Source organism: Tamandua tetradactyla, chromosome 1 (genome assembly GCF_023851605.1).
Source record: "Tamandua tetradactyla isolate mTamTet1 chromosome 1, mTamTet1.pri, whole genome shotgun sequence".
NCBI classification, from domain to species: Eukaryota; Metazoa; Chordata; class Mammalia; order Pilosa; family Myrmecophagidae; genus Tamandua; species Tamandua tetradactyla.
The window spans coordinates 164,712,616-164,740,083 of NC_135327.1; the positions used below are offsets into that span (position 1 = coordinate 164,712,616).

The 27,468-nt window shown below is 35.1% G+C and overlaps 1 protein-coding gene across 10 annotated transcripts in view; it reads left to right on the forward strand.

The window, feature by feature from the left end:
• LOC143650462 (hyaluronidase-4-like) overlaps window positions 1-27,468 on the forward strand; it is a 137,933-nt gene that overhangs the window by 98,113 nt on the left and 12,352 nt on the right. For 7 of the 10 annotated variants that reach the window (XM_077121466.1, XM_077121385.1, XM_077121551.1 and 4 more), the window contains one exon: window positions 916-1,548. In XM_077121466.1, the coding sequence (XP_076977581.1) occupies window positions 916-1,353 (438 nt within the window). In that variant the 3' untranslated portion in view covers window positions 1,354-1,548. Of the gene's footprint in view, window positions 1-915; window positions 1,549-21,471; window positions 21,826-24,391; window positions 24,504-27,468 lie in introns of those variants that run through there. The other 3 variants (XR_013159666.1, XR_013159654.1, XM_077121979.1) reach the window with 3 other exon arrangements.

Below are 27,468 nucleotides of genomic sequence, written 5' to 3' on the forward strand. Positions count from 1 at the left end.
ACTCCCAGGGATGAATGGGACCTGGCATCATGGGATTGAGAAAACCTACTTGGCCAAAAGGGGGAAGAGAGAAATGAGACAAAATGAAATTTCAGTGGCTGAGCGATTTCAAACAGATTCAAGAGGTTATCCTGGAAGTTATTCTTATGTATTATATCGATATTCCTTTTTAGTTTATGCTGCACTGGAGTGGCTAGAGGGAAACACCTGATAATTGTATAACTGTATAGCTTTTACAGTGTGAATGTGTGATTGTGAAAATCTTATGGCTAAGCCTCCCTTTATTCAGGGTATAGACAGATGAGTAAAAAAATAAGGAGAAAAAAATAAGGGTGATAAGGTATAAAAGTAAATTTGGGCAGATTGCAATACCTAGTCAATGAGGGGGGTGGTAAGGGGTATGGGATGTACAGGTTTTTCCTTTGTTCTTTTTATTTCTTTTTCTGGAGTGATATAAATGTTCTAAAAATGATCATGGTGATGAATATACAACTATGGGATGATATTGTGATCCATTGATTGTATACTTTTGTTGAACCAAATGGTGTGGGAAGATATCTCAATAAAAGATTTTTTTAAAAGCTATCTAATGTTAACATGTATTATGTACTAGTGTTAAAAATGCTTCACAAAATTAGATGTTAAAAAATCTGATATTAATTATTATTTATTTACATTAAGGAATAGTGTCTAATGGGAATTGTCTTCCCCTGAGATGATATAAAATTGTTAGTCATAGTATTTTAATCAAATAAATACTTTAGAAGGGCTTAGACCATCATTTAAATTATTAATTCCCTGAAATGTTCTTCCTCATTAGCCTTATCTAATACAAAACTTCAGGCATTAATATCGCTTCGATAATTTGACCACAAATTGAGAGTGATTTAAATATATCTGTATTTTTTCCTATAGGAGACCTGCTTATCTCTGCAACAATTTATTCAAGGACGCTTGGGACATTATGCTGTAAATGTGACATCAGCAACCCAACTCTGCAGTAAAAGGCTATGTAATAATAATGGAAGGTGTGTTCGAAAAATACCTGAATCTTTCTTTTATCTTCATATGCCTGAAAGCAGCAGTAAGAAATATAACCATAAAAGCCTCAGCTTCACTGTTTCTCAAAAAATTAAACTGAAGATAGAAAGGGACATGAACAATGGATTTGCATGTCACTGCTATTATGGCTGGCATGGAGAGTCTTGCCAGCACAGCTCTTCAGTCCTCTTGAAAGGGAAGAATAAGGCTTCTACTGCTAATTTACCAGTTTTTCTTAGCATGATCTTCTCTGTGATTCTGCTAATTTTTTTAATCCTCTACTACAATGTCATTTTTTCCTTGATATACTGAGTAGATAATGCTGATTTTTCCCCCTTAACTTCACCCTTTTTAAAAATATTTATTGATTTTAAAGAAAAAGATAATCACTGACTTCATTAATTTATTTAACAAGTATTTCTAGTGTGCGTACGTCATGCTAAGCACTAAGGATATGGAGGTGAACATATGTACCAAAGTCTCTGTCCCTAGGGAACTTAAATTCTTGTGGCGAAAAATGAACAAAAATAAATAAAGATTAAATAAACAATTATGTTTATAGATCAGGTGGTGATAAGTGCTGTGAAGAGTAAAAAAGTAGGATAAAGAATTAGAGAGTGGGGGAGAGTACTGGTAATTTTCTGTATCTCAGTCAAATAAGGCATCTTTCATGAGGTGACTAGAAATCATGGAGGAGCAAGCCAGGAAGATATCTGGAGAAGGACTTTCTTAGAATAAGGAAAAACATGTGCAAAAGCCTTTAAGTTGGAGCAGGTCTGGAGTGTTCCAGAACATCAGGGAGTCCTGTGTAGCTGATGCAAGAGGAAGAGTGAGAAAAGTAGGGAACCAGGTCTTTAACTTTATTTGAACTAAGGTTTTGAGTCAAGGTATCTTTTTATTTTTAATAATTGAATATAATTTCAACTAAGATATATCTACAACTTATTTATTAGATAAATCCGCTCATCTAGATGGATAGAAAAGAGTCCCTTTTATGAGTAGATATTGCTACCATGGTCTTTAGACCTCAATAGTTTTTAGCAAATTGGAAAATTCATAATAAGTTCCTGTGGGAAAGGGAACACACAATAATGTGGAAGCTAAAGAAGGCAACCTTACCTTATAGCTGTTTGCTCTCCAAGGATTGGGAATCTGTAAATAATACACGTGAACCCAAGTAGTTATAGGGATAAGGGGGAATCTGTATTAAGTGCTGTTAAGTAGGGTTCAACTTTAGCTAAAATATTACTAGGGCACATGGAAATACATTTAGCAATCACTAATATCAGGATGAAAACATTATCAGACTCCAATAAAATGAAATTTATATGGGAAATTATTTGATTCAATACCTGTTGGTTTAATAAATATATTGTATCTAGGCAATTTATTTTCTTTCAGTTTTCAATTAATGCATGGAAATTTGTTTGAAAACTTCATATGGCTTAGAATTCACTTATCCTGACCTATTTATAGTACAGATCATCTCCTTTCATGAAGGTTCAAAAGAAATTATATTATTTCCCTTCTTATTCTAGGGAACACATCTCATCTTTGACATCTTGCAGATATTGCACTTTCATACTTATTTTCTCCTAACATCCCAGTAGAACTTTAATAGGCATATCACCCTCAGATTTAGTCATTTGTTTGTCTATTCATACTTTCGTCATTCATTCATTCATACTGGGGTGAAAAGTTAAAGAGGCAATGAGATACAACAAGCTAAATTGAGAGCTATTTGCTAAATTCCCATATTCTGTTGATGTCTTACTATACCAGGGAGGCAATTTTACTAATTAGACTCTCCTACCCAAGCACAACATTTTTTGCTGCTATTAAAATTGGTACTAAGCCATAAGTGACAAAGATAGTTCTTTCTGCGTTTACAGTGATAAGTTTTCAACTGTTTATCAAGGTTTGACATTCAATGAATTCCAGTAAAGCAGGAGAAGACACAAATTAATGAATATTATCACCATTTTGAAGATGAAGAAAATAAGGTATAGAGAGAATGAAAGTCATGACCAATTTCACCCAACAGCCAGTGAATATATCTAGCACAGGATACACATCATTGCTTTTCACTGTTTAAGCTACAGCAGTGCCTAATCAGAGCATAAGAGTAAGAATTAATGTAGGTATATTTGTGTATTTGTCTGAATTCTCCAGGGAAACACAATATATATATCCTGTTATATATCATTATATAATAAGATATGAGATTTTTATAGGGAATTAGCTCATGTACTGTGGGGACTGGCAAGTCCTAATATCATAGTGCAGGCCACAAGTTGCAGATGAATTCTCCAGGAGAAGCTGACCGGATGAAATAGAGAAATTCTATTTTCTGACTGCTGAAATTATCAGTCCTCCCTTTAGAGCCTTCAACAGATTGGATGAGGCTTCTCTCAATGCTGAAGTCAATCTCTTTTGTTGATTTAGATATAATCAGCCGCAGATGTAATCAACTGACTGATTATTTAAATCCACAAAATATCCTCACAGTAACGATCAGGCCAGTGCTTGCTTGACCAAACAACTAGAGACTATACCCTAGCCAAGATGACATTTGAACTTTATCATCACAGTAAGTGAAAGATAAAGAGAAAAATATAGTAAATACTGTATTTATGGTTGTGATTTAGTTTGACTTGCATAATTGTGTTTCCAAATAATGACACTTAGTTAATTGTCTCACAAAAATGAGAAGCCATTAATTATGTCTAATCCAACAAAATATACAAGCATCTATTTTTTCTTAAATGGAAGATCAAAATATAAATGCTATTCCTATGGCTATGATAATTTTCTAAAAAAAATAGTGAAGGGCTCATCTATAAGCACAATATAATAGAAATGCTATAAATCACTTTAGTAAATGAAATTTGCCTTTAAAATGAAAGATATTACAAAGTACATGTTATGAGCCCAAATAAAACTCCTCTCTCTACTGAATTACCTGAACAATGACACTTTATCTATTTCTAGCACAGTGTTGTATTTTACTTCCTATTAGTTACTCAAAAATCACTGCACCATTTATTTGGGCATAAACTTTTTGATCAGACTTTTGTTTTCCCCAGTCACTAATAACTCTATACCACCTTCTTTTTTTTTTTTTTTTAATTAGAAGGAGTGTATGTTTTCATCTTACAATTGGTGTCATAAACGTATTTCCTGGTCTTAGTAAATGCATGTCATTGTTTTTATATGAAGACCTTTAAAAAGTGTGGAGCAAGTTGCTACAAGATACACTGTGGTAATATAGGCTCAGGCACAATAGAAACTTTCAACAAATGACCATTTTATTACTGACACAGCACAAAGGGTCCAAAAGACCAGGGGAAGAGATCCCTTGGTGACCAGTCTCCCAGGGAGGCCAATTGCTCAGGTCAGCATTGGTGGATGCCATCTTTGCATTGGAGAGGAAGGACAAACTTACATTGCCTGAGGGCAGGGGTATTTATAAAACCCAAGGGAAGGAGCCCTTGCCACTGAGATTTCCCACACTGATAAGAAGTTGGGGCTGCTTCTTCCATGTCTTTGGCTTTAAGGAATGGTAATAACTTTTCATTAGACCCAACCTCTGCCCCAGGCTGTGGAATGGAAACATTTGCACCCCACAGAAAAGGGAAATTTAGGCAAGGGCTGGGAGATGGCCACTAAGTGTATCTGTGTTTTCCCCAGCACAAAGTGTTCTGACTTTCTCTTCTAATTTAGACTTTCATCTTCAGCTCAGAGTAGTTTTCTTTCCTTATTTTTCACATGGCTTCCTTTCCTTACTCTCTTTTTTTCACTAATGACATTACTATAAGATGTTTGTGGATTCAATAACTTAGTGAACTCTGAGATTTTTGTTGTTATTGATTTTGTTTTATAGGTTATTCTGTTCTATTTCTTCTGGGATCATTTTTTCCTTCATCTCTCCTCTTTCATGCCATTGGTCTCTATCAAATATTTGATGATCCTTGGTATTTCATTCATGTTTTCAAGGGAACAGAATGAACAGAGTGATTGGCAAAACCATCATAGGTGTTTTTTCCCCCTGCATTTGTTTGAGGATATCTGCTCAATAGGATCCTTGTGTTGAAGGAGAGGATGGACTGTCCACTCTGTGATGTGGGGTGGTGTATGTTGACAAGTAAGATTCCAGCTGGAACATGTGGGGAGAAAACAGGCAATTTAGTAGGAATGCCCACAATTACTAAAGTAAGGAGAAAGTTTTCATGGGAGAATTACATAATTCTTTTGAGCATTGAGCCACCTTTCCTTCTTTCATTCTCTTCAACCCCACCAAAGACACTCAGTTACATCATGTTTAGTGCTGCTTTTGTATTTAGACCAACATCTAAACCGTGAAACTTATATAGGAAGAACTTTATACTTAAATGTCCTAGGTTCAAATGTCTCTGCTGTTTGCCATTATATATACACTGAGAAGTCGAATATCTGACTTGCTCTGCTGTACTGCAAGCAAATTTTAATTGATTGCTCTGAATACTGGTCCTCCATCCACTCCCATTTTGTTGTTTGTTTGTTTATTTGAGCCTTTCTTTCTCAAATGGGAAGGAATAGTTTATATTTCTGGCATGTCTTTCTATTTGCTTGTTTTCCCTTTAAAACTTCAATTAAATCTGTTTTGAGTCTTTGAGTTGTCACCCCTTCTTGTTTTCAGCTTGATATTGTATTTCTTCTAATGAAATATGATGAAGATGAGGCAATAAATGCATGTTCTCAGTTCACCATCTTGAGCTATTCATTCTAACAAATCAATGTTGTCTTTACTGAGGATCATAGCTAATGTCCTATAGAGTCAATTAATCCATTGCCATCAAGAATAGTTCATTAGGATGTATTTTTAAAATAATACATGTTCTGATATGCAAAACGCTTGACTTTTTTTTTTTCTCTTCAATCTGGAAATCATCCTAAATATACAATCTTTACCTCCCAATTTTCCAACTGAAGCCTCAATTGAAGTTCTTTCTTAAGCCACCTGAATTGAAATTTTATAGTTTCAGAAAGAAATGGTCAGTTATACCAAGATGCTTTTAGGATAGTCTAACTTCAGTTATCAAGAGATTTACTGCAAGAATCCAGTTTAACTTGGAGAACTGAATCATCCCTGTGATAACATGTTTCTCTGAATAACGAAAGGACCTACTTTGCCATTCAGCTTCTACTCTGCATCAGGTGACTATAGGACAAATAGCAAATGCAAAGGTAAAATATACGTTTTATTCTATTTGAAAATTTTACAATCATTTTTAGAAATATCCTTTCTTAGGGGAATTAGAAGAAAACTATTTTTTTTTAAATTTCTTGGAACCCCACGATTTCTTTTCTAGTGCAATTTATTTACTTCTTAAATGCAGTATCTTTCAAATTGCTTTTATGAACCTAGCACCCTAAAAAAACACATTTGTTACTAATAGCTATAAGTTAAATTTCAGATAGTTTTATGTTTATAATGTGTGATTTTGAAAATAATCTTATTTTAATGACTGTTCAAGGCTTGCTTCCTTTTCCTTTTTCTACATGCATAGTTTCTCTGGAAAGCAGCTTCTTGAAGTATGTTGGATTATCATAACCTAATCCTTATCTTTGTAATAACATCAATATGTATTGCCTGAAGCAGGTTAGTGAATTAAATGCAAGAAGAAATAGGAATATATGGCTTTATGAGAGAGCTACATCTTTAATATGTTTTATAACTGAAGAATTAAAGTAATTGAAGAATTCCTCAAACTAATTTTATATTCATAAATGTTTTCCATTACATTATAAGAACATTTCTTTATTTGATCAAGATTTTTGCATAAACTGTAATGAAGTGTGATTTAAAAGATGTGTTCCATATTTGTCATTCCTACTACAATGGGTAGTATTAGAGGACAATTATTTAGAACAACTATTGCAATCTTTAGGAAGCATGTAATATTTTGGAAAATGAATAATTTGGTCAGAAAAGTAGGTAAAAGGGGAAATATTATATTTTTCTATGATTAGATAAATATCCCTGGAACTATACTACACTATAAATAAACCCTAAGTTAAACCATGGGCTAAAATTAATAGTACAGCTCCAAAAATGTGCTATCATAAATTGTAGCAAATATTCCACACAAACGTCCAGTATTAATAATAGGGTGGTATATGAGAATCATATATATATGCATTTTTTGTATGGGCAGTCACCGGGAAGAGAATCCTATATTTTATGCACGATTGTTCTGTAAATTCACAACTTCTCTAATAAAGAAAAAATTGCACAGGTAGCAATTGAAGTCGTGGTAGTTGAATAAAATATGGAGTATATAAACACACACACACAATAGGTTTAATTTTTTCCCACATGTTGTTAAATTATTTAGAGATGGTAGTCAACATATACTTCAAATCAGAACATCTCTTTAAACTGGGAAGAAGAGCTAGATTAGATAGATAGATAGATAGAGATGGATATTGAGATTTAGATTTTCCAGAAAAGAAAGAATAAGTACTAAGACAATGTGAAAAAGATAATTTTTAAATCATTTAATTTACAATGAAGAGAGAAAACTTAGTCAAGAATTTTCTTAATGATGGGGGAAAAGCCTGTTCACCCATTACATACTCCACAGATAAAGTAAAAGATTTGAAAGATTATTAGCTGAATAACATGGTTTGGGCAATTGAACTTGATATCTCTACTTCATTGCAAGATTCTGAGTAACTAACTTGATTTACAGGCTTTCTTTTCTTTTCTAATTACAATAATACACAATAAAACAGAAACCTCACAGGACTAAACTTTTGTCTCCCCATAGGCACATTTTTTTATTCCTATTATCTTAATAATCGTTTTGATTTTTCATTTTACCTGTGTATCCAAAACCTTCCTGCCTATTTCTCTCACCTGTTTTCTCTTCCACAACAGCATGCAACCCTCTTACTGTTCAGTCAGGTCAAATTAGATTTGATAGTAGGTTGCTTCATGGCTTTTTGACCTCCTGAAATAAATGTGACACATTAGCACTGTTATTACTTGAAATACTTATCTTACTGATATATGCTGTTACTGTAGCAATAGCTAAGAAAGCTTAATCACAGGAGTTATTTCAGCCTTATTTATAAATTAGAGCTCAGTTTAATGATGTTAGGATTATCTCCTAATGAAGTATTCACAGATTCTTTTTTATTTTTAACATTTTTATTGTGAATTATAACATAGATACAAAAAATAATCAATTTCAAAGTACATTTTAACAAATAGTTATAGAAGAGATTGCAAAGTTTGCTATGAGTTACAGTTCTACAATTTCAGGTTTTTCCTTCTAGCTGCTCCAAGAGACTGGAGACTAAAAGAAATATCAATATAATGATTCAGCAGACATACTCATTTGTTAAATCCTGTCTTCTCTTTATAACTCCTCCTTCTCCATTGATCCTTCTCCCAATATTTAGGGGTATTTGTGCTATGCCCCTTGAAACTTTTCATGTTGGAAAAAGGGTGGGGGATGGAACTAACTGATATTCTTGGAAAGGCTGGTCCTTTTGGGTTTCAGGACTTATCTGGCCTAGGAACCATCTGGCGGTTATAGGTTTCTGGAAAGTATATTAGTGTGTAAAGATTTTGTAGGATTTCAGTTAGAGCCCTAGGTATTCTTTAGGATTAACTGAAACGATGGTTGGAGTTTGAAAATTGCCAATGACTTTTTAAAAAAATATTTTTTATTGAGGTATCTTCACACAATCCAGTCCATCCAAAGTATACAATCAGTGGATCCTGATATCATCACATAGTTATGTATTGTCACCATGACCATTTTTACAACATTTGCATCACTCCAGAGAAAGTAATAAGAAAAAAAAGAAAAACTTATACATCCCATCCATCCTATACTCATTATCCCTCCCATTGACGACTAGTATTTCAATCTACCCTTTTTTTTTTGGCCCTTATCCACCCCCTGTTATTTATTTATTTTTTATCCTGATTTTTTTTTTTTACTCATCTGTTCATACCCTGGATAAAAGGAGCATCAGGCACAAGGTTTTCACAGTCACATGGTCACATTTTAAAAGCCATATGTTTATACAATTGTTTTCAATAATCAAGGCTATGGAATACAGTTCAATAGTTTCAGGTACTTCCCTCTAGCCACTCCAATACACCATTAACTGAAAAGAGATATCTGTATAATGCATAAGAATAACCTCCAGGATAACCTCTTTGACTGTTTGAAATCTCTCAGCCACTGGAACTTCATTTTGTCTCATTTCTCTCTTCCTCCTATTTATTTATTTATTTATTAAACATAATCACATACAAACACAAACATTCTTACCATATGATCATTCCATTCTTGTTATATAATCAATAACTCACAATATCATCACATAGTTGTATGTTCATCATCATGATATTTCTTAGAACATTTACATCAATTCAGAAAAAGAAATAAAAAGAAAACAGAAAAATGTTCATACATACCATCCCCCTTACCCCTCCCTTTCATTGATCACTAGCATTTCAATATACTAAATTTATTTTAACATTTGTTCCCCCTATTATTTATTTTTAATCCATATGTTTTACTTGTCTGACAATAAGATAGAAGGAGCATCAACACAAGGTTTTCATAACCACACAGTCACATTGTGAAGGCTTTATCACTATACAATCACCTTCAAGAAACATGGCTACTGGAACACAGCTCTACATTTTCAGGCAGTTCCCTCCAGCCTCTCCAGTACACCTTAACTAAACAGGTGATATCCATTTAATGTGTAAGATTAACCTCCAGTATAACCTCTTGACTCTGTTTGGAATCTCTCAGCCATTGACACTTTATTTTGTCTCATTTCGCATTTCCCCCTTTTGGTCAAGAAGGTTTTCTCAAAAATCCCTTGATGCTGAGTTCCAGCTCACTCTATGATTTCTGTCCCACGTTGCCAGGAAGGTCCACACCCCTGGGGGTCTCTTTACCCTTTTGGTTGAGAAGGCTTTCTCAATCCCATCATGGTATGTCCTAGTTCATCCTAGGAGTCCTGGCCCACATTGCCAGGGAGAATTACACCCTTGGGAGTTACATCCCCTGTATGGGGGTTGGAGGGTGGGGAGGGCAGTGAGTTTACCTGCTGAGTTGGCTCAGCGAGAGAGACCACATCTTTATTCATTGATTATTAATGTTTAAGTAGAGTCATGAACAAAGGGTTGAAAAAGTGCTGAATGGAGAAAGTGAAACTTTAAAAAATAATTGTGTAAAAGATTCATGTACAGAAATTGAGTTCATACTCTTTATAATTTTTTAAAGAATAATATTTGTAATGTATTTCTTAGCAAGTCAGCTTCTATGTGAACCTGATTCTTTCTCAGAAAGAACTTTAGAAAATTCAGTAAAATCATATTTGTACTTGACTTGCATCTATAATTACTTGTCCATTGAAACTTAAGTTCCCCTTATTTGGAACATCCCTTGAATTTTATTATGCTAGAAATGTAGACACTATGAATTTCCAACAGGAATGATCTACATTTGTCTTTATCTTTATTTTTATTTTTTTACAGAATATAGCCTCTTAACTAAGCATAAATCCAGTGGTCATATAGATCCAATAAATGAATACCATGTTTCCTCTTATCATGTATTTATGAAAAGAACAAATCCCATTATTTAGGGAGCCATATTTCTTAGACAGTATATTACATGATTCAAGGATTGGCTATTATCCTATGCTGAAATTGCTTATGTGTTTGTCATAGGCATTTTGGAAGAACATTTATTGCAATGTCAGCCCAACCCAGGATCAGTGATAGGAACATCTCAGAATGCTGTATTAGGAGACCCTCACAAGGCTTACATTTAGAAATTAAATCTATTTCAAATATTTTTTAAATATATAATTTGTGTACTCAGATTGCATGCAATTAAGTCTTTCACAGTCTTGAATACATGAACTTATTTTTATGAAATTAAAATGTATTTCACATTCATAGATATATGTTATAGATAATGCAGAAACAATTTTGTTTTCATCACTATCCAAGTACATCATAGTCTCTTATCGCATGACTTGGCAACCAAATGCAGAAGTTCTTCAATGATCTTTTAACAATTCATGCAGTGAATTAGTTTACTATATTTTTGGTGTTTTTAAAAAGTTTATTTTAAAAAAATAGAAAGCATAATGCACTTGGCTATGTGATAATCTATACTATATGTTATTAAATCCTGAAGGAAATCAGATTGACTGATTCAGTTGTGACATCAAAAACTTCCTTATTCATCCAGCCCTGTACCTGAAGTGGAAGCCTAGTGTCTTAGAAGGAGAAACAAAATATCTTCATAACTAGTGTTGCAAGATACTAACTGAAAAGGAAAGGAAAACACATACAAAAGCAATTCTAACAGCGATTTATGTATTACATTATTTTTTAATTTTTTTATTAAAACTATTTTAATTGTTGCTTAATTCTGGTGGTCTTGACAGTTTATAGTCAGGTTTACTGAAGTTGATAGGGATAGTTCAGGTATGAAATATTAGTTTATTTAAAGTTATTTCCTTCATGAGTGTGAACTAAGTAGATATATAATATTAGTTTTCAACCCCAGCTATACATTACTGTTACCTAGGGAGATTTGTGAAAAATCCTCATGCATAAGGAATGGAGGGTACAGTGGCCTGGCACAGGGTGTTGAGGCCTAAGTGGGCTGAGGGGTTTCCAAGCAGGTGGTATGTGGTCAGCACAGGATGTTGGACCTCTAGCAGGGGTGGTAGTGGGTACAGCTCCAAGGATGGAGAAGTGGTTTCACACAGAGCAAATGATCAAGTAAGTAAATATATGGAGGACAGTGGAGCCCAGTTTCACCCTGGTAGAGAGGTGGCTTTACAAATATATGTTTATATTGTATATATGTGGTAATATATTTTTTCAATGTGTTAGTATGTTTTTATACATGTGTATATACACATATGGATATGTATATATGCATGTGTATATACTTATGAATATATATAAATGTACATATACATGTATAAATTTATGTATATATGTGTATGTGTACATATGTGTAAAATCATGTACAAGAATAAAGTGTGAGAGGAAGAATAAAAAGAAATAAAATATAATATCATAAAAATGAAAGGATAAAACACAAAATCAGAAGTTAATCTTCATCAAAAAGATATAATTGGATGAAATTCAATGAGAGTTGATGTGCTTAAGAAAATCCAAGGAAATGATCTGAAATCAAACAAGTAGATTCCAGCTTCCTGAGTTATTTAAAACTAAGTTAGATAAATGACCAAAAACTAATAAGCACTTAAATGAGAAAGAATACCCACATCAACTTTTTCATATCCGATTCCTCTATACACTTTCGTTTGTTGTAACTGTGGTTTTGGCATGTTTATAATCAAAGGGTTATTATTTTACAGCATATTTTCCCACTTGTTAAATTAATATACTAGTATTGTGCACTGCAATTTGTTGTGTTATATAATACTGTGGTATTTAGGTTCAGGTGTCAACTTGGCCAGGTGAAGGTGCCTAGTTCTGTTGCTGTGGACATGAGCCAATGGCATGTGAAGCTCATCTGTCACTGATTACATCTGTAATCAGCTAGGGGGAGTGCCTACTGCAATGAATGATGTTTGATTTAATTGGCGGGGTGCTTAAATGAGAGAACTCAACACATCACAGCCCAAGTAGCTCAGCATACCTCATCTCACCACTCGCAGCTCAGTCTAGGCCTTTGGAGATGCAGAAAGGAATCATCCTGGGGAAAGCTGTTGGAACCCAGAGGCCTGGAGAGAAGGCCAGTAGAGATTACCCTGTGCCTTCCTGTTTAAGAGAGAACCTCAGATGAAAGTTAGCTACCTTTCCTCTGTAGAACTTTACGTTTTTATCTAAATAAATCCCCTTTTATTAAAAGCCAATCCTGGGTGGGCCACGGTGGCTCAGCAGGCAGAGTTCTCACCTGCCATGCCAGAGGACCTGGGTTTGATTCCTGGTGCCTGCCCATGTAAAAAACAAACAAACAAACAAACAAAAAGCCAATCCATCTATGATGTGTTGCATTCTGGCAGCTTTGGCAAACTAGACCAAATACTGACCAATTCATTTAAGCCTATCTACTAAACCATTTATCACTGTTAGTTCCCATTACCATCCCATAAGCTGCTAATATCCTACCATCAGAATCCAGCCCTAACTTAAAGCTCTGGCTAGTTGTGTTCACTCCCCACCAAAAAACAAATAACAGAAGAACAAAAACAAAGATGAAACAGAAAACCTTCTTATTTCCTGAGAAGAACTTTTTCTTGCCAAATTGGAGAAAAACATAACACTCTTTAGGTAATATAAAAACTGATCTTTGTAACAAAATCCAACTTAGATGTTACCTTCACTATTGAAGTCATCCTGATTTTCTTAATAGTCAGAATTAATTTCCATTTTTCTTGGTTTTCAAAGAACTTTGCTAGTTTTTCAATTATGTTAATTTTTTTCAGTTGATGCTACATTAACAAAAAAGGAACACCTCCCAAAGAAATCTCCCTGTATTAGTTTCCTAGGGCTATTGTAACAAAGTACCACCAACTAGGTGGTTTAAACAATTGAAATGTATTCTCTCACAGTTTTGGAGGCTAGAAGTATGAAATCAAGGAGTTAGCCAGGCTATACTCCCTCTGAGGTACTAGGGAAGAATTTGATCCATGTTTTCCAGCAATCCTTGGTGTTCCTGAGACCTCACTGAATTGTATCTACAAAGACCCTATTTCCAAATAAGGTCACATTCACAGGCACAAGGAATTAGAGCTTAAAGAAATCTTTTTGGAGGACATAATTCAGCCCACAGAACAGCCCCAAACCTTCTTACTTCTCTTTCTCAGCTAAGTGATTTCCCTTCAAGCAATATAACTACTTCTGCAGTATCTTTGGAGATATTCCTCAGTACATAAATTATATATATGTGTATATATGTATATGTACAGATAAATATATCTATGTGTGTGTGTGTGTATACTGATATGAGTCGGGTCAGTTCCAGAGAAACAGAACCAAGAGGATATTATGAGATCTATTATAGGATCAACTGAAGAGACCATGGGGATTGGCAAATCTGAATTCCATAGGGCAAGCCTCAAATTGGGAACTTCCATGAAGTTGAAAATTAATTCCTCAAGAGAAGCTGGACTGCTGAAGTAAAGTGATCAATTCTTCTGAGTGCTGGAGCATCAGTTCTCCCTTTAAGGCCTTCCACTGATTGGATTCAGCTTCATTGCTGAAAGCCATCACCTTTGTTGATTATACGTGTAATTAGCCAGAGATGCAATCAATTGACTGATGAATAAAGTCCATAAAATACCCTCATAGTAACAATCATGCCAGTGATTGCTTGATCAGACAACTGGATATCATATCCTAGTCAAGTTGACAGATGAATTTAACCATCATAATCCTTTAAAATGACAGAATAGTCTAACCATACCACTTTTATAACTTTTCAAAATTTGAAGTATATGTACACATGTATAAAACAAATATATAGTTTAAAGAATAATTATACTATCTGGTGAATATTAACATATAGAGACAATCATCCTTTGTAACAGCTTCATAATACTCCATCTCAAAGGACACCACAATTTGTTTAACCAAATCCTTTGCAATGGCCATGTTTCCAATCTTGGTACTTATAAGAGGTTGCAGTGAATAGCAGGAGGGAAAAATTTCCAGGTGAAAGGTTTTGTGCCTTTGTAATTTAGATAGAAATTTTCAATTTGCCCTTTATGAAGAGTATACATTACAAATGTTAGCTTTTAGTATTATTTAATGGAGTGGTCCCCATGCTATAGATGAAGAAACTGAGGTTGAATGTAGACATTTAACTCAGGAACTAGAAGATGACAGGGATTTGAAGCTAGGCCCTCTGACTCCAGGATTAAGAATTGGCCTCTTAGGCTAGAGAGGTCTAAACATGATACAATCGTTCAAACTTACACTGAGGTGAGGGGTGTCTGTAGGTTTAAAATTTAAAAAAGATTATATTTGTTTACACCCCCACCGTAATGTAATACAGTTCTTTACTTGAAAGAAATTCTTTGCAAGCAGTGTGGAGTCAATCCCTGCATATTTCCTGCCTTGCTCAAATTTGTCATCCAAAGAAATTGGCGCTATTTGCAGAGCTACACCAACTTCAGTTTCCAAGGCAGTTCCTTCAGGACTGAGGCAGAATTTGAAATTAAGCATGTTTACCTGAAACAAGGCAATGAAATCTGGACAAAACTTTGGTCTCTCAAGTTCCTACCCATCCATGTCAGTATTTTTGCCCTGATATTCAGATCCAGGATCTGGGCTGCCCAGATTGAATTCTCCTATTAAAAGGTTGTTCCAGTTCTCAGGCCTGAGGTTCAGCCTCAGCTCCCCTGCCTTCTATGCCAACTTTCCTAGTCAATGGCTTTTAATGGGGAGAGGAGAGTGTATAATCTAGACAACGGCTATTAAAAGGGATTAAATAATTTATCACAGACCACTACATTGTTTCACAGTTTTCAGACTTCAGTTAGAAAGATGAGGGATTAAACCAACTTATTATTTTGAGGAGCTTGGTTTTAAAACATGTTGACAGAAAGAACAATTTCAAATGTGGTCCTTAGACTTGTGTACTTTTCTAAGAAAGTTTTTGATCTTGGATGCAAGAACTTTCAAGTTCTGAAGGAGAATCAATATTTTTTGAGAAAGGCTAAGAATCTATACTGTTATAAAAAAGACAGTTATATGACATGGGAGATGACTCCCAGGGATGAATCCAGACCTGACACCATGGGATCAACAATTCCATCCTGACCAAAAAGGGGAAAAGAAGTGTAATTGATAAAGTATCAGAGGCAGAGAGAGTTCAAATAGAGTCGAAAGGCTACTCTGGAGGTTGCTGTTATGCAAACTTCAGGTAGACCTTACTACCTATCATAACCTGCCAACCCCCAACCAGGACCATGCCAGCCAATCCTAGGGCAATATATAAAATTCTACAAGGGTTCCAGGCACTACAATAACACTCCAGAAACCTAAAACCTCCAGAAGAGTCCCTGGTCCAGACGAGTCCTGAAACCTAGCCCAGCCTCTTCAGAACATCAGATAGTTCCATCTCCCTACCCCATATTAGTGACAGACCCTTCCAATATAAAAAATTTAGATTTGCCATAGCCCAAACAAACCTAAAGAGAGGTATGGAAAAATCAAAGGTGATGATGGAGTTACGCAGAGAAGATAGGATTTAACAAATGAATATGAATGCTGAGTCATTAAATTGATATTTCTTTTAGTCTCCAGTATTTTAGAGCAGCTAGAAGTAAAAACCTAAAATTGTGAAATTGTAACCCATGTCAAAGTCTGAAATATGTTCTACAACTAAGTGTGGTTCTGTGCTTTGAAATGTATAGCTTTTTTGTATATAGCTTTGTTTTTCACAAAACAAGAAGGGAAAAAAGTTGATTGTGATGATAAAAAAATATTTAAGGCCTCTATTCTGGAGCAGCTAGAAAGAATAATATGAGAGGATTGTATGGTAGCCCATGATAAACTCTGGGATCTGTCCTGTAACCACTTGTTGAAGAGTGCTTTGAAAACTATTGCTTTTTTATTTCTTTGCTTTGTATATTTTTATATTATACAATAAAAAAGTTAAAAAAAGACAATTATATTCTCTTTCAGATTGCATTTCTTGATAACACTTCTGTTCCTGCATCATAATAAATGTAGAATACTTTCACATTGAATAGTAGTGAATTTTCTATTAGCACAAGTGACACTATAACAGTCATTTTAATAATTTACAAAACAATCTTATTTTTAATAAGGATGTAAAGGAAGCAATTATGTACAATCAAAATAGCACAGTGGTTTTAAAGTTTGTTTGGATAGGAATACCAGTGTTCTTTGTAAATGACAAGAAATAGAGCTTTAATCAAATTTAGTAGCTAATGCAAATTGCGGGATTTAAAGCGATGTTATCATAGTTTATTATACTATAAATAATAGGACTGATCTTTTGAGAAAACTTTATAGGAAATAATTCATTGAGGAACTTCTACTATTGAAATATGTATGTGTGTGTGTGTGTGTGTGTGTGTGTGTGTGTGTTTCCCTGTTGAGCACTTAAAGCCAGCTTGCAGAACATTGGTATTTGAAGAGTGATGAATTTAAGAACCATCAGAATAGGACATAGACTAAAAGTTAGACTAAGACAGTAACAGCTACCAGAGAGAAAGAGAGAGCAAAAAAGGCTTCCCATTATTAGCTGTTTTTAAAATCTTTTTGTTAGAAGCCAGGTTATTAATTCGTTCTGCAAAATTGAGGGTATGGTTTTGAACTTGATGGTTTTGCTCTTTCTTCCATTCTGATATGCATATATTTTAATATTGGCAACAAAATACCATATTAGTTAGTACTTTCCTTGAGTGTTTGGAAATAAAATCTTGTTTCTATTGATTTAGGAGCAGACACTTGGCATCTTAAAAGTCCTTAAAACAAAATCCCACTATCATGAAAAAAAAGAAAAAAAAAATTTATAGATTTGGAAAGTTAATTCTTCCTACTAATATATTAATAATAAGATCCAGGGGTATGTTTTAAAAAGTCTGCCCAGGGTATTGCCTCAAGCCTTGAAGATCAGTACAGATCATAATGCTGCATGAATTAAAATCTATACTGAATGTTAAAAAGGAGAAGTTTAGAGTTAAAATCAAAATGAAAATAAAACTTTTGTGATTGATTTACTGAATATTGTTTTCTGGGTAAAGACTGTTAAAAATATTAATAATTTCTTCTAAATAATCTAAGCTACTCTCATCTCTGCCTGGATTATTGCAGAATCTCCTTGCTGCCTTCCGCCTTCTCTCTTGTGCCCCTTCTGGCTTTCTTCATGCAGTAGCCATACCCAGACCATGTTATTCTTCTCTTAAAACCCTCTAACCTTTCCAATCTCTTTGAGTGAAAGTCAGAGCCTATACAAGGCCCTCCCTCTTATCTCCCTGTCTCCTTTTACTTAGTTACCGGACCCCCTGAATGTCCTCAAACATGGCAGGCATGCCCCTTCCTCCATGCCTTTGTATCTGCTTTTCCCTATCTTCTCCAGACATCCTCCAGGCACATTCTTCACCTCCTTCAGATCAGTGAGGCCTGCCCAGACCATTCCATCTAAAAATTAATCCTCCATTTTTTTTTCTTTGCTATGATCACTTTCCAATGTGCTATATATTTAATTTACTTATCTTGTTTATTGCTTGTCTTCTCTACACAAATGGAAATTCTGTGGGGACAGAGATTTTTGTTTGCTTTGTTCTTTACTGTATTCTCTCTCAGCCCTTAGAAAGGAAGTCTGGTACAGAGAAGGCACTCAGTAAAAATGTCCTGCCTTCAAACATGAAAGAACATGATGGCCAACTGCCTTTACACAGGTGTCAATACCTCAGAAACCAGCCCGAGCACACCTGTTGTTAAACACATAATAAACAGGCTTATTACTTGTTGCTGCAAAGGAGAACACATACCCAAGGAACACTGGAATGTCTTGGTAAGAGGATATTAGGATTTGGGATTGGGTTGGGTGATTTAGGAGAGGGTCCTGGAAAGCAGTGGTTTGCCCTAGACTGGATGCTGTCAGAGAGCAGGGGCAATTCTAAGATTGAGTAAAGAAGACAAATTCCCTTAGTTAGTAAGAGAGAGCGATGGATGCTATTCTGCTGTAACTTGCTGTTGTCGATGCTTAGACAAAATTATGATATGGTCCTGCTTTGTGTCATTTTTTTATCATGACATCATAGCACCCTTGTCTGAGGTCCGTGTCCTGTAAGATGATTATGTCTAATGGGAGAAAAATATGACCTAGCTGTGAGTGCCAGGCCAGCTTCTGAATGTCAAGGGTGGTGTGCTGGGTTGAAAGGATGTATGTCCCCTAGAAAAGCCATGTTTTAATCTAAATCCCGTTTCATAAAGGCAGAATAATCCCTATTCAATACTGTGTGATTGAAACTGTAATCAGATCATCTCCTTGGAGATGTGATTTAATCAAGAGTGGTTGTTAAACTGGATTAGATGATGACGTGTCTCCACCCATTTGGGTGGGTCTTGATTAGTTTCTGAGGTCCTATAAAAGAGGAAACATTTTGGAGAATGAGAGATTCAGAGAGAGCAGAGAAGAATGACATAGCCATGAGAAGCAGAGAGTCCATCAACCAGCACTTTAGAGATGAAGAAGGAAAATGCCTCCCAGGGAGCTTCATGAAACAGAAAGCCAGGAGAGAAAGCTAGCAGATGATGCCATGTTCACCATGTGCCCTTCCAGCTGAGAGACAAGCCCTGACTGTGTTCACCACGTGCCTTCTCACTTGAGAGAGAAACCTTGAACTTCATCAGCCTTCTTGAACCAAGGTATCTTTCCCTGGATGCCCTTGATTGGACATTTCTATAGACTTGTTTTAATTGGGACATTTTCTCGGCCTTAGAACTGTGAACTAGCAACTTATTAAATTCCCCTTTTTAAAAGCCATTCTGTTTCTGGTATATTGCATTCTGGCAGCTAGCAAACTAGAACAGCGGTGTTTTTGTTTTGTTTTGTTTTTCATGTGTGGTGTGTGTTTATGTGTGTGTGTTTGTGTTGTTGTCGTTGTTTTTAAATTTCTCATTAGCAACAGAATGTTCAGGAGCAAACAGTGATGGGGGACTAGGAATAATCAGAGGATGGGGATTTATTTGCAGGCTCTTGTATCTGTACCTGGCAGTCTTGCCTCCCCCCAGGGGAACCCACATCACCTAACCATCTCCTTTACAATCAGGATGAGAGAAATGTAATGAAATGAAGACCCAAGGTCTGCTTGGGACAAGAGAATCTCCACCTTTGTTTTTGTGATGTTCCCCTGTCAGTGGGGCAAGAAGATGAGAACTGGTAAAACCATGGTCAATGCAGCAGCAGCCAAGCCTTCCTGCCTGAGGCTCTTTCTTCCACCAGGGGAGGGGTTTGAAGGGAAGCTCCTTCCTTTCAGCCTCTGGCTTTCACAGATGTGTCATTAGTTTGCTTTATTAGAGAAATTGTGGGTTTACAGAACAATCATGAATAAAATCCAGAATTCCCATAAACCACACTACCACCAAAACCTTGCATTGGTGTGGAATATTTGTTATAATTGATGATAGCACATTTTAATAATGTGCCCATGTATTTATATCCACCATACACAAGAAGTTATATCCTATTTTGGGAAGCAGAAGCAGTAACTCAATTTCCACATTGAACTTATTTCTCCTTTGTGGAGAAACCGTCTGAAAATTAATAGCAATTTAAAAAGGATTTATTATGTCACTTCAAACTTCTCCCAGTTCAAATATTATTTACTCCAAACAATCTTCTAGAATTCCCTGATTCAAATCAATCACAATCTGCTAGGTATTTTCATATGTTATCTGCTTTTATCTATATGGCTTAGTACATTTTGCCTTGATTTATAATACTTGTAACCTCAATACTTTTTCTTATATTGATTTTTTGAAAGGTCATTGTAATCTGATATCATTCTTAGAATTTCTTCAGCCTCAATTTGTTGTTACCAAGATGTGGCTCATGATTCTATTTGCAAAAGTATAAGTTTAACGGTCTCCTTTGTCACTGTAGAGAATTAGATAGAAACTGAGAACAAATTAGGTAAAAACTGAGAGATTTAATCCCTGGTTTTCCACTTGTGATGCTTCCACTCCATGGATGCGGCTCATGAGAAGAATTTTATCAGGAAGCTGAGCACACAGACCTTAAGTTCTCTTTTTAAAACACCTAACAGGAATCACAAATAAATGACCTATACGGCCTTAAAGGTTTTATTTTAACTGTATATAGAAGTAGAATCCAATGCAGTTGATGTTTGAGTCTGATCAACAGGAAAATCCAGAAAGTTAGAGATTGATATTTTGACAATAAATCAGGGGCATATGATAATTCAGGTTCTAGCATAACCATAAAATGTATCACACACCTGAAAGATGGCCAGAGGACAGCAGATAAAAGCACATTTCTGGCATAATTTCTAATCATAGGTTCCTAATTGTGTTCCTTCTTCTCCCTTTCATATGCACCAACTTGGGAGCAAGAAGAAGAAAAAAGGTGCAAATTACAAGAAAGAGAGATCTTTTATGTTAAGTCAGGATCCTTAAGCAAGTTCAGTTGCTTAGCTAAACTATATTCTATTCTTTACCTCCTGTCCCTCAGACCACTTACCCTTTTCTGCTGTGGGACCTCTGTATTATGGACCCCAGGATCCTGAGCTCTCTAATCCGAACCAAGCCATTTGGTTTCAGACAATCCTAAAGAGCTGCCTTGTGGGCCAAAAGCTCTAACCCTGTTTGTTTCAACAGAAACAGTAAAACTATTTTTGTTTCTACATTTCTAGGGCAACTGTACAAAGGTGGAACAGTTTGTGAGCACTGATTTCGGGAGCAGCATAGTCAACGTGACCAGGGCTGCTGAGGTGTGCAGACTGCACCTCTGCAGCAACCATGGGTGAAGCACGAGGAAGATGTGGAAAGCTCCTGATTGTCTTCACTTGAATCCTGCCAGTCACCACATAGAGGCCTCTGAGGATGGAGAAGTCATGGTAGAGGAAAAAGCATCTGATACAGACCTGGTAGAGGTAGAGCAAACTTTTGCTATCATTGTTTCAGGGCTGCATACAAAGGAGCTGATTGTAGGGAAATGAAAACTGCTGAGGGTTCTTCTGGGGCTTCTCCCATTTCTGCCTCACTGATAGCTCTGTAAATGCGAGTTTTCGATTATCTGAACAGTCAGTAGTGAGATAATTGAGTTTAAAGGGAGCTGTGTGGTCTCTAGAGTAGTTACTTAGGAAAGAGATAAAAATTATGACAAATATTTTCTTATGAAATCCACTGTAAGGTATTATAAGTAGACATTATGGATTTCACTGACCATAAATAAAAAGCTTTATTTGACTAACAAACCAGATCTATGAGTGCAAACAATCTATGGGTGCACATGTCTTCCTTATTGAAATGCTTAAGTGGATTTTACACCTCAAAGGAATGTACATACATGGATTTCTTCTAAAGACATTTTTCCATTCATAAAAACATTTTGCTCTGCTTTTGGTTTAATTATATATTATAAGTAGTTTTCATGCTACTTTATAATTCTCGTAATTATCATTTTTTGAGTCCACATAATAGTCCATGAACCGGATGTAAAAAAATTTAACCAGCAATTTTCCTTACATTTTGATTTTTAAATATTAAAATTTTATTATTTGGTCATCTCATCAGAGAAGACTTTTAACAGCACACTCCTAATTCATTTATTTATTCAATCATTAATCAATTTATGGAGCATTACTTTATTTCAGGTATTGTGCTAGTCTTTGGAATACATCACTGAACAAAACAGAAGAAAACCCCCACTTTCTTGGTATTTACAGTCTAGGTAGGACAGATATACACTAAATGTAGAAATTAGAAATCTATATCATATGTTAGGAGGGAACAAGATATATAGAAAGAAAATACAGGCAGGGTATTTGTAGGTAGGATTGTCCATGTGTTGGGCCTCTTTGTTCAGTTGATGTTCGAAGAAAAATTGAAGGAGGAGAGAGTTAGCCAGGAGGATGCTAGGATAAAGTGTGATTAAGGCAGTTGAAATCAGTCTGGCATAAAGTTGGGAGTGGACCTGGTGTGTTCAAGAATCGGGAAAGAGGCCGCTGGAACTGTAACACTTCCCTTCCACATTAACTTCTCTTGTTTATTTATTTGCTTTCATCCATAGCCTTTATCACAGAGCATATCTATTATATATTTGTTTATTTTTATCTTCTCTCACTAGAAAGTAAACCCCAAGAGAACAGGACATGACTTTGTTCATTTCTGGAGCAGTATTTGCTGCAGTATATGCCTGGTGCATAGTGACTAAGGATTCTCCACCTCTCTCCTTAACCATCCTAAGTTGATAGTGATCAAGAAGTATTCAGAATGAATGAATCAATGAATGATTCAGTAACCCGAATCAGTGAAACCTATATCTATGTATGAAAGCTTTTTGGATTTTGCTTATTCTAAACCATGAACAGCAATGCTATTGTAATATAATTTTAAAATTGTCAAATTAAGATTTAGTATTTAGAAAAAGAAGTGTTTAGCCAAATTGAATATGCTAGCATTATGCTTTTTGCTGCTCTTAGAAAACCTAAATATCTGGCTATCTTTGCTCTTAATGAGAATCTTAAGAACTAGTCAGTTTCCAAATTTTACTGAACATTCTTACGTGAGCTTAATCATTTGTTCCTCTCATCTGGTTCAGGAGTCATCAATTTTTCATATCTCTAGTACCACTTTGTTTTTTGTGTCTGAAAAGTAAAAATGTGTACTTCCATTGGGACTACTTGCTGCTTTCTGTTCTACTAAGACACTGAGAGAATTAATATTCTGCACTCAATTTATTGCTGTGCAAAAGCAACTACAATTCCCCTGTCAAGGAAAAATTGATAATAAAAGTTGTACTTCTCATGTACTGCCCATTGCACTGCTTGTGTACATCTGAGTGTACCAGGCATTTTCTGATTTTAATTTTGGGATATTCTTGCAACATATATTCCCCTCTGGAGTTAGGAAAAATTTACCCCCTTTTTACAAATATTGTTTTAGTTTGCCCTCCCATTAATGTTTGGAGGTTGACAATGTAAGGCTCTTCCACAAAGAACTCAGTCACTGAGGTCCTTCACCTCTCTACATAACGATCCTAAATTGATGGACAGCACCCACCATCAAATAAATAGTCCAGGTAGCAGGATGGAGCAAAGAAGAAGGAATAAAGCAAATCAAGCACAAATAACTCTATTTTTAAGAAGTTCCCAGAAACTATCACATGATGCTTTATCTTACATCGTTTGGCAGATTGATCACTTGATTCCATGTAGTGCAAGGAAGACTGGTAAATGTCAATCATGTGGCCTTTATTCCTGGCAGTCATTTGGCCAGATAAAAATGTAAGAAGGGAAAAAGATAGTGGGAAAAAAATGACCGATCTGTGCCACTACCATATCCTACACAATGGACATTTATTTTTATTTCCATTTCTCCCCCTACTCACTGAAATTTCCTGAAGAGCAGGGACTATCATTTTCACTACTGTTTTCCTAGGCTATAAACCAAATACCCATCAGCAGTCACTATCCATTTCCCTCCAATCTGCCCAGCCCCAGGCAGCCACTAATTAACTTTTTGAATATCGATTTGTCTTTTCTGCACATCTCATATAAATGGAGACATGCTGTATGCTCTTATGTGACTGGATTCTTTCATTCTTTACAGAGGCACTTGAAAAATATCTGTTAAACAAAGCAAAGAATAGTAATTCAGCTGCTCCTCTTTGGAGAAGCACTTAGGAATCATGTGGAGTCATTTCAAAATGAACATGCCTGGATCTACTACTCACTGTGGAATCAGGAGTCTTGGACTGGCATGCATATTTTGAAAAGGCTCATCAATGGTCTATAATGTGCATTCTTAACTAAGGAAAATGGAATAAATAATGAAAAAGAAAAAGTAATGTGGTGTTTTAAAGAGCAGTAATTGGAATTTTGGTTCCCATCCTGGGCAATAGCAGCAGAAACAACTAGATTGTCCCAGGAGTCATGAGAGCCATTACAAAAGGGAACTTTTCTTCCTTCCTTCCCTCTTTCCTTCCTTCTTTCTTTCTTCTATCCCTCTCTTCCTACCTCCCTCCTTTCCTCCTTCCCTTCTTTCTTGCCTTCCTTCTGTCCTTTCTTCCCATTAAATTGTAATTCTGCCCAGTACTTTAGTGTGATTTTTGAACCCTTCCAATTAAACATCATTATTGCTTTTATTGCATATTTAAAAAGTTTGCTTAAATTTTCCTATGTATTTACACTTTTATCCCCTTATTCTTTTTTTTATATGTCAAAATTTCTATTTAGAAACCTTTTCTTCTTCCTGAATGCCATCTTTTAGAGTTCCATTAGTGAAAATTTGCTGGGGAGAACTGTGTTTTTAAGGTGATAAGTCCTTAAGTTTACCCTTACTTTAGAAAGAGTTTTGATGGTATAAAGTCTACCTTGACTGTTATTTTCTCTTATCATTTTTTAGATCTTTTATCATAGTTTTCTGTATTTTGAGGACAAGTTTGCTTTCTGTCTGTTTGCCTTCCTTTGGAAGTAATCTGCTTTTTCTCTCCAATTTTAAGACATTATATCTGGCCTGGAAGTTCTATAGTTTTGTTTCAGTGTCTTAGTGAAAATATCGTCTTCCTTATACTACTTGGCAAATTGAGACTATTCATCTGCACATTCCGATTTTCATTAATTCTAGAAAATCTTGCCCTCAAAACAAAGTAGTGTCTCTTCTTCAGTCTTTCTTAACCTACCTTTCATATTTTCCATCTCTTTTTAGGATGCATTGTGGGAAGCTTCTTCAGATTTATTTTCAACATTACTAATAAACTCTTTAGCTATATTTAATATGCTGTGTAAGTGTATTACTCAATTTTTAACTTGAATAATTATATTTTCATTTTTAAAATTCAATATTTTAAAATCTGCTTATCATTTGATAGGCTGTTTTGCTTGCTCATTTTATGATTCCATATTTTTCATGTTTTAAATATTTTATAAATATAAATATTTAATTGTATGTATTTGATATTTATAATTCCTGAATCATTTATACCTGTTCTTAGTTCTTTTAGCTGACCGTAGTCAAAGTACCTTATTTACCTGCAAGTTGGCAAGCATTACAAGTTCATTTTTTATTGATTGGAGTGTGGAAATCCTATGCGCCAAATTTGTGTTGCTTTCCCCCAGAGAGGATTTTTTTTTAAATTATAATAGCTTTATTGAGATATAATTAACATGTCATTAAATTCACCAATTTAAAGTGTAAAGTTCAATGAATTTTAGGATATTTGCAGGGCTGTGCAACTATCATCACAATAAATTTTAGAACATTTTCATCACCCAGCAATAAACCAAATACCCGTTAGCAGTCACTACCCATTTCCCTCCAATCTACCCAGCCCTAGGCAGCCACTAATTAGCTTTTTGAATATCAATTTGCCTTTTCTGCACATTTCATATAAATAGAGACATGCTGTATGCTCTTATGTGACTGGATTCTTTCATTTAGCACAATATTTTCAAGGTTTATCCACATTGTAGCACATATTGGTACTTCATTTCTAATTTTTGCTGAATAATAATCCATTGTATAGATATAGGACTTTTATTTATCCAGTCATCAGTTGATAGACATTTAGGTTGTTTTTATAGTTTGTCATTATGTATACTGTTGCTATGAACATTTGTGTACAATTTTTTTTGTATGTAGACATACATTTTCATTTCTCTTTGGTATTCAACCAGGAATAGAATTTCTGGATCATTCGGCAAATTCGTTTTTTAATAGTTGAGGAACTCTCACACAATTTTACGAAGTGATTGTAGCATTTATAGTCTCATGAGCAGTATATGAGTGTTTAGATGGCTCCACAGCCTCCCCATATCTTGTTATCTGTCTTTTTATTATGGCCATTCTAGTGGCTATAAAGTAGAATCTAATTGTGGTTTTAACTTTCATTTCTCTGATGGCTAATAATGTTGAGCATCTTTTTTATTTGCTTTTAGAACAATTGTATATCATCTTTGAAAAAGCATCTCTTCAGAGCCTATACCCATTTTTGGGGGCTATACATCTTTTTATTATTGATTTGTAACTGTTCTTAATATGTTCTAGATAGTAGTCACGTATATATGATTTGCAAATATTTTCTCCCATTCTGTGGGTTGATTTTGTAATTTCTTGATTGTGTCCTTTTGATGCACAGAAAGTTTTAGATTTATGATGTTCAATTTATCTTTTTTTTTTTTTTTTTTTTGCTACTTGTGCTTTTGATATCCTTCAGAGAGGGTTTGCATTCACTTCACCTAAGAATCAGAAGATGCTGCTGATATGGACTGACTCCCAGGCATAACGGGTATGAGGGTTGGGTTACTGGTAGAGATTGATAGAGATCTTAGTTCAGCTTTGTCAATATGCAGCTGGCCCCAGGTTTTTAACGGCAGTGATCAGGTGCCTTTGGCATTTCTTTGCTATTTGATCTCACAGTCCCTACTCCAGTTTAAGGCACTGTTATCAGGAGGAAGTTAACACAGCATCATGTATGTTTTACTAAGATCTTATAGTGGCTCAAAGGTCTTTTAGTATATTTAGTCACCATTCTATCAGAGGCCAAAGTATGAGATATAATCTCTTCTCTACATAGTTCAATTGTACAAATATTTATTGAATGCATTCTTTCCTGAGTGTGTTCAAGGCACCAAGGTGCAATATTCTGGAAGAGTTCAGGAGGACTTACAGAAATAGATTGACTAAGG